The sequence below is a fragment of the Camarhynchus parvulus genome, chromosome 2 (assembly GCF_901933205.1).
Source record: "Camarhynchus parvulus chromosome 2, STF_HiC, whole genome shotgun sequence".
Classification (NCBI taxonomy): Eukaryota; Metazoa; Chordata; class Aves; order Passeriformes; family Thraupidae; genus Camarhynchus; species Camarhynchus parvulus.
Genome location: NC_044572.1, coordinates 138250368 through 138266191, shown reverse-complemented (window position 1 = coordinate 138266191; position 15824 = coordinate 138250368). Strand labels below are relative to the sequence as shown.

Here is a 15824-nt window from a genome sequence, read left to right as displayed (position 1 = left end):
GTTCTTCATTACTGTAGTTCTTTATCTCTTCTCTGTCCTTTGTTTGTCTTTGATACTTGAGAGGGAAAGTTCAGTCTTTCCTCACTATGCAAACATTTCCCATGCTACACTAACCACACTCTGCTATCTGGACTTCCATGAGTAGATTAAGAGACTTGAATAGCACTCACCAATCAAGGGTTTTACACCTCAGGTTTGAACTTGCAGGTTAGATACAAATTCCAACCAAGCTTGGACAGCTCTTTAATTGACTCCATGTGAAGAATTCATACTCTGTAGGTTTAAATATGCAAAACATTTAAGATCTGTCCTCCATGATCTCAGCTGGCTGCAGAGACTGCAGCTGTGGCATGCACAGTCTGTGGTGTGCAGGGCACAGAGAGGGTGCAGGACACAGGAGAAACCAAACTGAAGATCAGTATCTGTTTGAAACATTGTAATGCTGAAACATTGACTTTACTCTTCTCACCAATATCCACACAGTGTCACATGGCAAAGTAGCTGTGACACTAATTAAGTATATGTGAAACCAGCCCCAATGCAACTGTGCCTTCTCATTAAATCTTAGCCTCAATTTTGTATGTCCACCATCAGGTGAGTCAGAGTACCAAGGTAGTTTTTTTGATACTTCCCAAAGACAAAATTAATAACCAGACTACTGCCATAAATATATTAAATAACTTTAATGCTGCTTAGCATAAGTCTTTGTTATATACTTTCATCCATATACTACAGTGTAAATGTATTTTGTACAACATGAAATATTTTTAAAAGTATATGACTCTAGATAAAACGTTCACAAAAATTTTCAATGCAATGAGAGAATCAGGGGAAAAAAATCAGGCAGAGTACAAAATCTTAGAAAACAGATAAATGACAAAATCCCATTGTAGTAATTCAGGATGACCAAGTGGTTCCATAGTCAGAAGGGTGCCACTCACTGCAGTGCCACCCACAAGAACCTGCCCTGGATCAGCAGGGCACTGCTGAGGGTGGCTGCCCCTCAGAGATCCTTGTACCTGACAAGTTTGAGGAAGTAACCTCCATGGCAGACACCCCTGTTGGCTCAAGGAGAGTGAGTAGGCCTGGGAATGAAGGAAATCCTGTCTTCCATTACACAACCACTGTTGGTCTCTGCAGAATAATCAGGTGCACTGGCAAGATGTAGTGAACAAGCTGTTTTACAAATGACAGGGAGCCTTTACTGTCCCAGCTTATCTTTTTGGCACTATTCACAAAAGCAAAAATTATTTACTAGCAAAATAACAAAAAGCTTCACCATGTGCAAAACAACATGAGTGTCAGGGAGCAGAGCACAATGCTATAGTTTAGTTTTGCTAAATCAATTTTCTGTATATAATATTGCATGTCATCACACACCAGGATACTCAAGAGAGGCTCAATTAAACATCATTTGTGTGAACAGCAAACTCCATAGTGGGCGGATCGCTTTACATCCCACTGCTTTCAGCAAGATGTTGCACAGGCGTCTGTCCAAATAAGAACACCTTTACAACACTGCAGCTTTAGAATGCAACAAATAACACACTGCAAGAATTGAGGTCAGACATTATTCACTATTTGGTAACATTCCATTCAAATGATACTGACTCACATTATACCTAACAAATGCAGCACTTGAAGTAGCAAGAACAAAGCTGTACTCCAACAAAGTTAAACAGTGCAAAAATTCCTGTTAAACAAAAATATACCATGTACATACACACACAACACAAATGCACTGTTTTGTTTCGTAGTATAAATAGATCTGATTAAGCTGAATCCCTAAAACTAATAAACAACTGATTGAAAGTCCCAGTTTTCATCTAGTACGGAACACAGTAAGCTTAAAGGCTCAGGTGACCCTAACCAGACACAGCTATAAGAGAGTATAAAAAGATTTCACTTGATGTTTTTTTAAAATATTTTCTCTGTACATCAAAGTTAATAACATATATATACTGAGTTGGAATTTCAGAGTCAGCTTGGGCTCTGATCATGCAAAGGGCAGCACAGAGAACACCCATGACTCTACCAGGAGCCCCAAGGCTCTGCCTGTGTGGAGTGCATGGTAACGAAGCGCTCAATCCCAGGGCTTAACAAGGGGGCAGCTTTTTAGCTGCCTGTGCAGTTAACATCTTGGCTTGGTTTCCATTTTCTTCCTCTTCTGGTGTAGCACTGGAGTTCTGTTGTCTGCTAATGACATATCTCTTCATCCCTAAACTCTCCAATACCTTACAATGAGCACACAGTAAAAGTAATTATCAGAAAGGGAAGAGATGGAAACTTTTTTTCTGTTGAAGAAATCCTGATTAGGGGTTACTTGCATTTAAAACAGATTTTAAGCAGAAAAAAAAGTCTTTTTAGAATTAAATTACAGTAAAACAGACAAATAGCACTTAATTTGATCTGAAGTAGAACATGTGGGCATTAACCTCTCTTCAGCTGTTATTTAGCCTCCATCTCCTTAATGCCAGGGCTGTGCTGCAACCATAACAAATAGCTGTTGCGAAGGCAAAAATCTAGAGGAGGAGCAGAGAAAAAAAAGAAGAAAGTCAATCACACATATTTTTCTATTCTAAATGAATACAGGAACACTAGTGATCCAAAAGGTACATCCCCCAGTTGAAATGCTTAATAAGGTAGGATAGGTTTGGGATCCTCTGAAGTCTTCTCAGGAACTTCTTTGTAATAACCCCATTTTACTACTCATAAATAACTCATATAATACTCATAAATACTACTCATATAATAACTCATAAATACTACTCATAATAACTCATGTTACTACTTTTCACTAGCTTGAGCAGACATTTAGAAATAGAATATGAAATATAATTTCTGCATAACTGAAATACACAGCGTACATACACATATTTACTTTCACTTCATGGTGAAAGTAAATATGTGTACGTACACTGTGTATTTCAGTTCTCTTATCTAGACTGATCAAACATCAATCTCAGATGTTTCCAACTGAATGCCTTTACCTCAGCAAACATCAAAGCAGAAATCCCTCTAAAGAGCAGAACTCTTTTACTAGCAGAAACACAGAAACAACTCCCACCTGGTCTCCTTGACCAGATACCCAGCCATTAGAACAACTTCCCAGGCAATGCCAGGGAAGTTTCTCCTGCTCCAGAACTGAACTGGACAGATTTAAATCGAAGGTCATGCCACATTGAAAGTGAATATGTAATGTACATTAAACAGAAGAAATTAGAAACGGAATTTCTGAAAAAACATTTGTCATATTGTCCAGCCATAAAAATGAATTCTATCTCTTTTAATATACCAATTCAATCATCCTTTACATACAAGCGTTAATTTGACTAATTAAAGTTTTGGATAAATGCTACACCATAGAACCATCACCTGTTAAAATGAACATATATATATTTCTAATCATGGTATATAAATGTCAACTTAAAAGACAGAATGTTAGCAATCTTTTTTCTTTTTGTCACGTGGCTGAAAAGACTGTTTTAGTGAAATATTTTAAAGATTCAAAATATTTTTCTGTATTTCCTGACTTGCTAGATATGCACTTCTGCAAAAAGTGCAAAGACTACATTTATCTCATTCACTGTTTTCGAGCTATTCTTAATTAAGATACTGAGGCAATATACAAAAGAATCTTTTCCTCCTCTATCTTTACAGGGATTTGAGGGGCTTGAAGAACTGAATTCTCCCTTAAAAAAATTAGTATGGAAGCAGGGAATGGTTTCTCGGAGTGCCCAGTATTCTGTGTCAGACAAAATGACTGCAGTGACCATATATTCAGCGGGATCTGAATTGAACACACTAAACTAGGACTGAAGAGGTACACTTAGGGGTAGAATTTAAGGTACTTGCCTAGTATAAAGATCCTCCCTTAGCTCAGGCACAGCTGGAACACCACCTCTGTCCTTGTGCCACATGGCCATCCAGGGATCAGATGTGCTTGAGTGTGTTACAGGCAGGGGAGTGACGTGAGGAACTCTGGCCTTGGGACACTGACACACCCACTTCACCTCTTCAGGGCCTTGCTAAAGCTAAAAGCTTCTCCTTTCTATCCTGCTCTTGCAGAGAGTGTGAATCTTACACCTTCAGTTCATCTCTTTTTATCTTAAGATGAACTGGAAGTGCTTACTGTGCTAAAGTTATGGTGCACAGAGTTTTAAGGACAACAGATAAGCACAGAGGGTTTAGAAGCTTAATAAATATATACAGTTCCCTGACATGAAAGTCTCTGGACAAAAAATTAAGAGCAGTGGTTTTGCTTCTATAAGTTAAGCGTAACACACCTCTACTGATCCCTGAAGAGTCCAGCCAGGAAAAAAACTAAAGCCTGATATATTTTCTGATTCAGCTATGGACACCCACATCACCAAACACAATGATTCAGTGATGATGCAGCTACAGTGAGAAAAATGTATTCTGGGCTTAGGCTACCAAGAAAAGCACTCTAATAATTGCAGTGAGAGACAGCAAGGCCCTGATGTAGTAAGTACATATGTGAGCTTCACAAAGACCTAGTCCAAATTTTTTTATCTCCATGGCATGTTCAGGACTATCTAAATGGTATAAAAAAAGCAATTTTGAGCACAGGGATAAATTTCACAACTTATCTTCTCATAAAGGCTCAGTTCTTTTTCTTCTAATAACCAAAACTGTTTTTACAAAATATCTTGTCTAAAAATTATAAGCTGTAGTGATCATATATTTAAAACACTACAGTGAAGAGTATGAACCCTACACTATACTGAAGAGTAAGTAGGTATCCATAAGCATTAGCTTACACCAATATTTTTGCATGTTTCTGGTTAGACACTACTTACTGCTGTCAAAGGCAATTCTTTCTCCAACAGCTCCCCTTTCAATTCCAGTTTCCTGTTAAATTCCCAAGTTGAATGGCTGGCTACAAGTGCTTGCTACAGACTTCTGCTCCCCTGACACCAATACACAGAACACATACCGAGGCTGCTATGCTTATGTTATATTCACGACCACTTAGAATCGTCTCTTGCGTGGTGGAGTTGAATTTGCGGGGAAGGTAATGCAGAGATGTAGTTGCTGCTTGCAGTAGGAATGCTCCAAAATAAAAGACAAAAGTAGCCCCATGGAAAATAAAATCCTAAAAAGCAAATAACAGAATCAGTCTGAGCTCCAATACATGTCTAATTCTTCTCATCTCAGTACAAATGAAATCCAACACCGAAACATGAAACAAGAACTGATAACACTAACTTGAGATAAGCAGTGTTAAATCCATCTGACAGCTTAACCTGGACAGGTTTTCACAGCTTCTTGCAATTATAAGCAACTTAGTAACATTATTAGTGATAAAGGGCACCTCTCCCTCTCCCCAAATATTATATTCTTTCAAATTAAGAGGCACATGCTCATCTTTTTATACACATGCTGACATTTTAGACCACCTTAAAGTTAGTGGAGTTTACGGAAATCTCCCTTTAGACAGATAAAAAAGAAGACATATACAGGCAAACTTGATCACAATTCAAGCAGTACAATAGAATCTTGCAGTCCCATAAGTCCCTTCTCAGCTATAATCAAAGCTTCAAAAATCTTTCCTCCGTGCTTAAATTTTGCTTCTCTAAATGCCCAGAAACAACCCGGCTTTGACACAACTGAAATGTTCAATGTCCCAATACAATGAGATTCAAGAATTGAGGTATTTCCACAACTCTCTCTGACTTGGCTCTACCCAAAAGTCAGGAACCTGATAGTTCTTCATGATATTGTGGAATAAAATGTCCAAGACTTGTGCAGACAGGTTTTAGGATTTACTTCAAATATGCTTCTCTCCTGGCCCTCTCCAGGAAATTCCCTCCTCTATGATGAATGCTAACTGAATGTAAGGTTAAAATACCTAACTTTCATTTCTGGGTCCATTACTGACACACATAAAAAAGGTCTGGTGCCTTTGCAGGCGCTAGTTCAGAGCCCAGTGTTCCAGCAGCAAGATGTAAGGCATGTTCCAGTACAGTTTAAAATGTCTAAAGTATTCTTCCAACATCTCCTGTTATTCAGTCTGAAAAGTTGACATTTGCACTGCACTCAATTTTTGATCCATACAACATATACTTTGTGCCTATACCTGTGAAGGTCTGCAAAAGCCACAGAGACAATTTTTAAAATATATGCAAGTATATGTATGTTTTATGATACCCAAGATATGCAGTCTATCTCCAGTACTAATGAGTTCTTTATGAACTTTAACTTCACTTGAGTGCAATGGACTATCAGTGTGCCTGGAGTGAGAACCCAGCAGACAGCACTCTTCTGCACTAGAAACTACTGTGAGACATCCTTACCTGCTGCCTGCCTGAGAGCAGGGAGAGTGTGCTGCACTACCCTGTCCAGAGAAATGCATTTTCTTCAGAGATGGGAGATTTCCTTTTAATTGAAAGAATCTTCTTTTCAAACTCATTACTTGTTCCATATTTGATTGCAGCTAAAGCTACCTAAAGCACACCCTAGCCAGTTTTGATAAGTAATGATATAAGTTGCTACTACAGTTCCCCATTCCACTTAGATTAGGACTGACTGCATACAGGAGAGATATTTTTCAAGAAAGACTCTTTCACCTCCTTCATTCTCCTGCCTAACCCTCTAATTTCCTTCTCCTGGCACCAATTATAATGAAGCTCTGTAGCATCAGTAAGTATTACATTTACATGGTTATGGTTTCTGTGACCAAAATCCCCAAATCCTCATGAGGGACCTTTTTTTGGCTTTTAGTAATTGTTATCATAGGGCCTAACTCTCCCTTGCTCCCACACTTGTATAATCATTGAAACCTCAAACAAAGCGCATGCAAAACACTATCAGAGCAGCATGATAATTTAGTTCACATCTAATTTTGTAAATGAGTGTGAGTTGTGAGTCAGGCTGTAAAGGGCAGTACTTGTCATACCATCTGGTTTAATACACTGATGTATTGAGCAATGGAGCTCCATAAGGTCCATCTTTTCCAGTGTGTACCATCTTATTTTTAAAATATCTCTATTAGCATGAGCAGATATACTTACAGCATAAGGTATTACTAAATCCAGCATTTATATTAACAAAAATAGTTTTAGTGTTTCCAGTAATTAATTATTTATTTGCAACAGAAGGTAAAAAAAACCCCAACTTGTCACAGACACAAACTAAAGAGTTTAGTGTCAACAAGTTACAAAACATTTGGGTACCTGAAAATAATGGTAAAGTGTCTTATTTTTGTTGACAGGTGGAAGAGGCTGGGTTTCAGCTACCGAGTTAGAGATAAAATGATTCCCTCTGCATTCATTTAAGAGGCTGACTGAGTTCTGTCAGCTTTTTTTAAAGTCACAGACATAGTTTTTATATAAGCCATGTATCCATTTCCTGATATAGAAAATTTTCCAGCAAATTATTATATACAAGGGACAAAATTAACTTTACAACAAACTGCCAGCATCAAGTAGCCAATATGTAACACACACACAATTGTTGGAAGATGAAATTTGTATAGCATTTTCAATCTAAGGCTTTGTCCTTACCCAGCAACTCTTAAACAGGTGCATGACTGTAAACTGGCAAACAGTTTCAATGAAACCCAGGACACTATTAATTTACTTTAGTTATGCTCAAGGGCTTTGTTGCATCACAATTTGTGAGGATGTTGCAGCATAAATCCCTGTAAAGGTCCCTGTGATTGTAACCAATTATTAGCCTAATTACTGCCTGTATTGTGCTGGAAAGCTGATGCTGCATGTATGTTTATTCACTATCAAAGTGCTAAAGTTTGTTTTCTAATAGAATCCAGCCTGTTAGCACTGATGGACTTTGATTTATCAGAGCTCCAAACTCATAAGCTTTATGATTTGCTTTAAAGAACTTTTCTTTTAAGGGCCTATCCATAAATTACCTGAACAGATAAATACCCACAGTTGCTGATACTGAAGCATGCAATTCCAGCTATGATCAAGGGAAATGTCAATAGGAAAACTAAGCTGCCCAGGAGCAAAGTGAAGGTGATCAGCAGTTACAGGCAGACGTATTTCAGTGGTTTAGAAGTTGCAATCCTTTTGGAAGAATTTTTTTTGAAAATTAAAAATTCTGATCACAGTTACACCACTTCTTACTATTCACTTCCAGTAATATAAGAGAGTGTGATATAATCTGATGCTTAACTACTTGAGTACTAAAAACTCAAAGTAAAACACAGTTAACAGTTACAAAGGAGCATGTAAATTACCAGTCAATATCCTGAGGAATCCATGTGGTTGGCAAAAACTAATACAAAAAAACTTCCCTTTTTTAAGAGGAAGCTATAGTCTTTGATAACTACTGGCACAAATAATGACAATCAATTACAACAAGATTCAGGCTTGTTTTCAAAATTCTCTGTCTTCAAAATCTCAGCAAAGTATACTTATATCTGTAGTTTCACCAAGCTCCCTCTAAGAAAGATGAAGACATTAAGTCTCCTAATAAGATGTTATGATATATCATAGTGCAGGTTATGATGTCTTTCACCACCTAAGGTCTAACAGTCACTCAACATTGCTACCTTAGCTTTAAGGAATTGACCCAAAAATCACCAGTAGACTTTCTTAGGAACTGGAGGGGACCTTCTGGGAGCTGAAGTCCAGTCTGTGCTATCTCAGACAACCACAACACACAGTATATTCACAAATGCATCCTTTCCTTTATAATATTTGATATATCTTTCTACATGCCATTATTCACAAGGTGTTACTACCACTTCTGTAATAGTCAGAAAGTATTTTCTGATTTCCAGTGTACAATAATTCCTGACCATTTAAACCAACTTCTTGTCATGCCTTGTTAAGTTATTCCTCTTCCTGCTGCTCATACATTTTATGTGCTCAGAGAGGACACATGTACTCATTCAAACAGCTTCAAAAGCTCCTTCAGCCTCCATCATAAAACAGTTTCCTCTGCCACCTCTGTAACCCTATTCTTTCTTTTTCTGGTTTTGAATTCTTGTTAGAAAAACTCTGTGCTGAAGCAGAAAGCCAAGTGTTAAGACTTAGGATCAACACTTCTCATTAAATAATTTTCAGTTCATAAAACAAAGGGAATCCTTAAATAAAGAAAAGATCTTACCGCCTGGTTCCAGTTGACAGCAATTCTATTTGCATAACCAAAGAGGAACACAGAGAGGAACACAATGGAGAGGCACCACGCTGTCACTGCCACAAACATTACCCATCCCTGCAGCAGGGGCAGTGGAATTTGGGTAGAGGCAACCAAAATCCAGACTATTGTTCCAAACACCTGGAAGGAAAGGAATACAGAGAATAAACTGGATAACTTTTACTCAGTCCTTTCTGCCTAAGAACTGATATCACACTTTACATATCATCAGATGACTCTTAGGAACCAAGAGGAAACACTTCAAAAGTACTCAGAGAGTCCAAGTCCTCCTCTCAGAAATGATATGCAATAAGTGATGAAAAAACAAAGCCACTCTGAAATTCCTTAAAACTCTTAAAATAGTCTTGAAAATGGGATTTACAAACCCACGTGACTTGTGTGCTGTTGCTGAAAATTTTACCCTTACTGTAATTCTGAGCAAAATGTAAGACATGAAAACACAGTTTACACACACCACACACACACACATATCTCTCTATATATACACAAATTAGCACAAAAAGGATGTACTTCTACTACTTTGGATTCAATCTCATACTGTTTTGCTTTGTAGTCCTAATCAGATGAGATACAGAAAGGACATAAAAAGACATCCATTTTTTCAATCTATTTGTAATACCAAACTGAAAGAGGACACAAAGTATTAAAGCAAAAGAAAAAAACTAGAATACAGAATAAGGTGAGTTGTAAACTATGCTGTAAAGACTAGAAAAATATAGAGCTTCCCAGAGTCATCATAGCTTGGAGAAGAATTCAGTAATGCCAATTTTCATTTTAGCAGACTCCTCACACCAAATGAGTGGTAGGGATGTTGTGCTAGGGATAGCCTGATGGAGAATTTATGTACTCTAAGGTTTCCCTGGTTTAATCAACTCTTGGCCTAAGGAACACTACCATTTTTTCCTGCAAATCCTGCCTCTTAATAAAAAAGGATAAATAGATGACAATTATGCTTCACTCCAAGTATGTTTGTTTATTACAGAAAGATTGACCTTCATAATCCAACCTGTTGAACAGCGTCAACTAAAATCTATTTCAAAGTGCAAGTTACTTCTTTCCTGTTTAAATTCTACAGATTTACAAACCAGGAAGTCAGAGGTTACATTTTCAGATTCAGAGGGCTTTCTTTTGTATCACGGTTGGATAAGAGATACCTTTCAAAAGATGCCTGCTATAAAATTAGCTGGTTCCTCTCTGGCGTTACACTGCAGCAGCACATATGTAAAGATGCATTGCTAGTCTCAGTTCAAAGCTCCCATGGGTTTATGTATTACTGTTAAAGTTGTTCTCTAGGGCTCTTTTTTTAGCTGTGTAGAACCAAACTTTCTCTAGTTTCACAAGACTGCAGGTGCAAGCCTGTCACTTGGTGACCAGAGTGATGGGCAGTGAGGAAGCAAAAGGGATAGCAGAAAGTGTCTGTTAAACAAAAAACAAAGACACATGAAATGTTTTCAGTACTTTGAACGTGCAAACTTGCAGGGTTCCTTAAAAATAAACTTAGAACTGTATTATAGAGACTGCTAATCTCAGAAAGCCACTGCTGTGCTATTTCCCTCACACTACACCTGTCCACTACAGCTTGGCTGTCAGACACACAATTGCTTGGCCAACCGAATTAACCTTTTGTCCCTGCTGCCTCCGGGCCTGATTTAGTGGCCGGACTTGTGTTTCGAGTTTTGACTTGCTCCTTGCTCAGGTACAGTTCTGCACCTTGTGAGGTGGGATCCAGCACACAGGCTGGGACCCAAGCAGTATTCTGCTCTGATCATAAGAAAAAAATTAAATTGATAAAGTCAGATGAGTTCTACCAAGCTTTTTTGGTTTCTATCTCCCACTAATCAGTGGCACTACAGAGCGTGATATCCAACCTCAGCTCAAAGGTCCTCAGCCCTGCGTACACCAGCGAGGTCTAACACACACATGACATTGAACACACTTGTAGGAGTAACAGAGGGCGCGTAACACGCGCAGACACAGCCTGGTGTAACTCTCCGTGGCGCCTTTTTGGGCCGGGGGGAGAGCGCGGCCCAAAGCCCTCGGCAGCTCCAACAGCTCCGCGAACCCATCTGTGTGCGGGGCCGCAGCCGCAGAGCCCCGGCCCGACCGCGGCCCAGCCCCGGCCCCACAGCTGTCCCGCTCACAAAATGGCAGGTGAGCACACGGGCAGGCCCGCGGCCGCTCCCACCCGGCCCCTCGCACTCACGATCTCCAGGAAGATGACGGCTCCCGAGAAGGTGCGCAGGATCTCCAGGCCGGAGGGCAGCGTGACCCGCGGAGGCGGGAAGTAGGGAGCGGGGTTGGGAGGCGGCGGCATGGACGAGGCTCCCCTGGGTAACATGTTGCTGCGGCGGCGGCGGCTGTGCCCAGCGCGGCCAGGTGGGCGAGCGGGCGGCGGTGAGGGCGGGCGCAGGTGCGGGCGGGCCGGGCCGCGCCTCCCCTGCCCGGCCCGGCGCCGGCACCGCCCCGCAGCCGCCGCGCCTCGCCCGGGGCCGGGCACCGGGGCTGGGACCGAGCCGGCTCCGGCCGCTGCCTCTCGGCTTCCCCAGGAGCGCGGCGCTCCGCATTCACCAGTCCTGAATCAGGCCGGCCGGACTCGGGGTGTGATTTCCTAATGCCGGTTTGCAAAAGGTTGTTATTTACCTTCTGGTTACGGATATTTGGGCTTGGAAGTTGCGCGGTTGCACTTTTTGTGTTTATTAAAGGAGCCTACTACGTTATCCATTCAAAATATTGAAAACATTTCATTTGTATCGTCTTTTTGTTCAGTCTGGCTCAACTGTGCACCACTGCTTAAAAGTAGTAGAAAATGTTTGTAGGAGTTTGGGGTAGCGAAAGGTACACATTCACCAGACAACTTATTTCATTTCTTTTGCTTCTTTGTATAAGCATCTTCTCCAGATGAAGGATATGCCATCCGGCTGCACTTCACTTATTTCTCCCGTCATGACTTAGGCTGAGATGTCCTGCCTCTGGAATGACCGAGACTGAGTTTCACCCAGTGTTTATCCTCCACACGTACAGCTGCGACTTTAGAGATTACATTTTAAGAAGTTTTCATGCAAGTGTGTGTAGCGGCTCTGGAAGTTGAACTAGCTTGGGCATGAAGACTATGTTCCTTTATTTTTGGATGCATGATGTTTCTGGGATATGTTTTTGTGATGACATTCCTGAGATGCCTGTCTTCCCCACCCCAATCCAAGCCCTAGGTGGAGAGCAGTTGGCTCCATAAAACAGAACTCATCTGTGTTTCTGCCATACCATTCTGTACATAAATAGGTTTGTCGTGCTTTCAATATGCATTAATAGCTGCTTGGCTTTGAAATCATGGCTTCTAAAGGAGGAACAAGCAAAAGTTTGCGTTCTTTCTTGTGCTCTGTCTTCATCCCTATGCCTCTTGAACTCTTAAGTAGGAGATGTGGGATTGAATCCCCATTAGGCTGAAGGAAGCACTAAGCCCAGCCTCCCCTCTTTTCTGAGTGCATTACCCCATCACTTATCCAATGAGATAATATTTTTTCCTCTACACCTGTTTTAAAAGTGAACCCCATCCTTTTATTCGTGAAAAGACTTAAGGCTCTGGAAGTGCATGCCTACAGGACCCGGTTTGGGTGTGTTTTGGAAAGGAATGGGGTTCATACTTGTGCCTAAGTGATTAGGTGCAAGGGGTATCTTCTTGGGATTGGCTTCTGGAGGCCAGACCAGATGTCAGATTAATGTCACAGTCTGGCCCTAAATCTGTTAAGACTGCCCTGCAGAGGGAGAAATCTGAGTGGGTGGAAAACTGGGTTGGTTTATGATTCAGAACAAGAAATGTGATTGACCTTATCTTACAAAAAGGAAGTACAAATAATACTTGGTCATAAACATTTCCAGTGTTATTATCCAGCTGCATAGTTAATCTGTGTGAACTCCAGCAGTACTGGATTTTACTAATGATTACATACCATGTGCAGTCACTGTTTCTTTCTTGTAAATACCATTTCTTTTTACCTGCACATTCCTTATAACACTTATTTTATTGAAATTTAGTCGAAATTTATTAGAAATTTTGACAAAAAAGTCAAAAAAAAATTTAACTTTCACAACTAGGTATAGATCCATTGAGTAGATTTTTGGCTGTGCTTTTTCCTAAATTCTAATAATTTAAATTAAAGTGGCTGTTTAAATTATTTTTGTTGTGTTCAGGCAAGATGTGCTACAGTGCTATGTGGGATTGCTTTTGTACTGATTCATGTACTATTTGAGTCTTTAAAGAACCAGATTTTTTAACAGATTAATGTCAGGATTGCATTTTCAAGTTTCCATGCAAAAGCACATGTTTGTGTTGAACTGCTTTTTAATAGCATTTTTGTGTAACTAATTGCATCTTGGCATGTTACAAGGTAAACTAATGATGCAGCTTCCAGTCCACCAAAGTCAACAAGTAGACAGAAGTATATTGATTCACTGTGTGTAGGAAAGTCTGCCCATACAACCACAAGGACTAAAAACTGCTCTTAAATGGCTGTAAAAAGCTCTTTCCCCTTCGTGTTCTTATGCTTATGGCAGTCTAGTGTAAAGGAGACATTGTCACAGAACTACTAAACCAGTTGCTATCGATTTTAGATTATGAAAAATAATTGATTATTTAATTCCACATATAGTGTATTATAGCATATTATATGTAGAAATCAAAATATTTTTTTGAATGCTGTAATTCTTCTCCTTCAGGTAGCCAACCATTAGAAAAATGAAGTAAGTTATGAAAATCTATCAGTCATCTGTCAGTCAGCTATAATAAAAGATAAATCAGTATTTTGAAAAAATGTATATACATGGATATGAAAATTGCACAGCGGTCCTATGCAGCAAGATTCAGACTACCTTTTGTGAGGTATGGCATGATGCTTCTGGAAGAGCTGAATATTGGTAAGGATACTAGAATAATAGGTGAAAGTAATGTCAATTTCAGAATTCATGGTCCTTAACACCTTATCTGAGTTTGTTATCAGAAGCACTTCAGAGAGAGATGTAATCGCTGTACTGTGTTACATTGTGCACAAGGGTGGTCTGCCAAAGTGGTCAAAGAGATGGAAAATACAAACCAAATAAGTGATAGTAACCCTATTCTCCTGTGGCTCTGTTTATGCACAAGCAGATTTCCCCAAGCCAGAATGGAGCTAAGCAAGGTTTTCCAGACAGGATCTGCTTCTTTCTTCATTACTTTCTTGTTCTGGAGGAAGTTGCTCTCAAATGTCATCTGTGTTTCTTTTAGATTTGCAAAGCTGTTCTTTCTTAAGATGGAATGTAAACTCTCCTAATCCTATAGTTAGTTACATATCAAAAATAGAAAGCCTGGAGCTGATCATGCAAAACAAGCTTTTTGTTTATGGATGAAATAATTTAACATGCTCCTGGGAATTGCATGCAGTATTCTGATCTTATACTGGTACAAGCTCTGGAGTCATTCCCCTTTAGCCAGTGAAATTAAATAGGCATAAAACTGGTTTGCACAAGATGAGTGATAAGGAAAGCCTTTAGCATCATTTGTGTAGTGTATTTACTCAGAGGTAAGAGAACTGCAGGGTCATGGTTGTACCTATGCATATTATGAATTAATGTGCAAATACCACCACATTGTTGAGGTTTCTTGGGAGGCAGTGCAACAGTTTTAGATTTTTTAGCAAGCAGGGCCAGGCTTTTGAATTCATGCTGCCCCTTCTTGCATCATTACACTGAAATGTTTCGCTTCATCCAGTTAAACTGAGCTTGGAATGTGTGCTGAGGAGAGGAAGTGAAGATAAACGTGCCACCTGTTTGGTCCACCAGTGCCAGGGATGGCTGGTTACCAAACCAGTCCCTGGGGCAGCTTCAAGCAGTCTCAGAGCTGCTCTCTGCAGTGTTTTCTGGCTGGCTCATGAGGCTGTGGTGGTTCTTTGGACGTGGACTCTTCCTGCAGCAGTGCCTTCTGTGCCCAGAGCTTGGGATGGAAGGCACTGACCTGTCTGCTGTGGCTCTCAGGGTACCCTTTAAAGCAGGGAATCCTTTGCTAGCTGGTTAGGGGTGTTCACACAGGCACCACACAGCTGGAGGCTGGCATGGAGCCAGGGATCCTCCTGGAGTAAACTGGTGTTAGGGAGGTCAGGCTGAGGTTCCTCAGCCGTTCTCATAACATTGTTTCCATGTTCCTGAGCTTACCAGCACTTCATTTTTGACTTGGTGGCACTGCTGTTCTCTAGCAATACAGTATAAGGTGCTAAGGGCCAATTTTTCTTTTATTTACTTTGAGAAATTCCTTTTAGATATGTGAGGGTTCAGCAAAGGTAAAAATGCAGAATCTCATCATAGCATAGAGGAAGATCCTGACCTGAGATGGTGCAGGAGGCAAGGTGGGTAGAGAGGGACATGGCAGAGCAAAGCCAGGTTACCTAATGGGAAAATGTCTCAAGAAGTCGGTGTTCTGCTCTTGGCATAGGTGAGCCAGCAGGGGAAATGGTTTGCATGGATTGTCCTCAGAAGAGAGTGTGAAAGTCTCTGAGGTACAAACTGGGAGCATGATATTGTTGGAGATGAGGGATGAGTAAATAGCACTGGTTGTTTATGACAGAATTGCCCAGGGAAAACAGTGGATAGACTGCACAGCAGCAATACTTTTTTTTTTTCCTGTCCCCTTCCAGCTTCATGGTATAAAAGAG

At 40.2% G+C, this 15824-nt stretch overlaps 1 protein-coding gene across 1 annotated transcript; it reads right to left on the bottom strand.

The window, feature by feature from the left end:
- Nucleotides 1-798: 798 nt before the first annotated feature.
- On the bottom strand, nt 799-11544 carry MAL2 (mal, T cell differentiation protein 2). Its single transcript, XM_030943112.1, has 4 exons — nt 11354-11544; nt 9100-9270; nt 4958-5116; nt 799-2522 (listed from the first exon to the last, which is right to left on the bottom strand). Exons 1-4 carry the CDS (start codon nt 11486-11488, stop codon nt 2442-2444), a joined length of 546 nt encoding a protein of 181 aa, XP_030798972.1. The 5' UTR covers nt 11489-11544; the 3' UTR covers nt 799-2441.
- Nucleotides 11545-15824: the final 4280 nt, after the last annotated feature.

What these genes read in the sequence shown, in the direction of transcription:
- MAL2 (XM_030943112.1), bottom strand. Translation starts at nt 11,488, where the DNA reads ATGTTACCCAGGGGAGCCTCGTCCATGCCGCCGCCTCCCAACCCCGCT. An exon ending in CCGTCATCTTCCTGGAGATC is followed by an intron (nt 9,271 to 11,353) that starts GTGAGTGCGAGG and finishes CTTTCCTTCCAG; the next exon opens with GTGTTTGGAACAATAGTCTG. An exon ending in ACATAAGCATAGCAGCCTCG is followed by an intron (nt 2,523 to 4,957) that starts GTATGTGTTCTG and finishes CTCCTCCTCTAG; the next exon opens with ATTTTTGCCTTCGCAACAGC.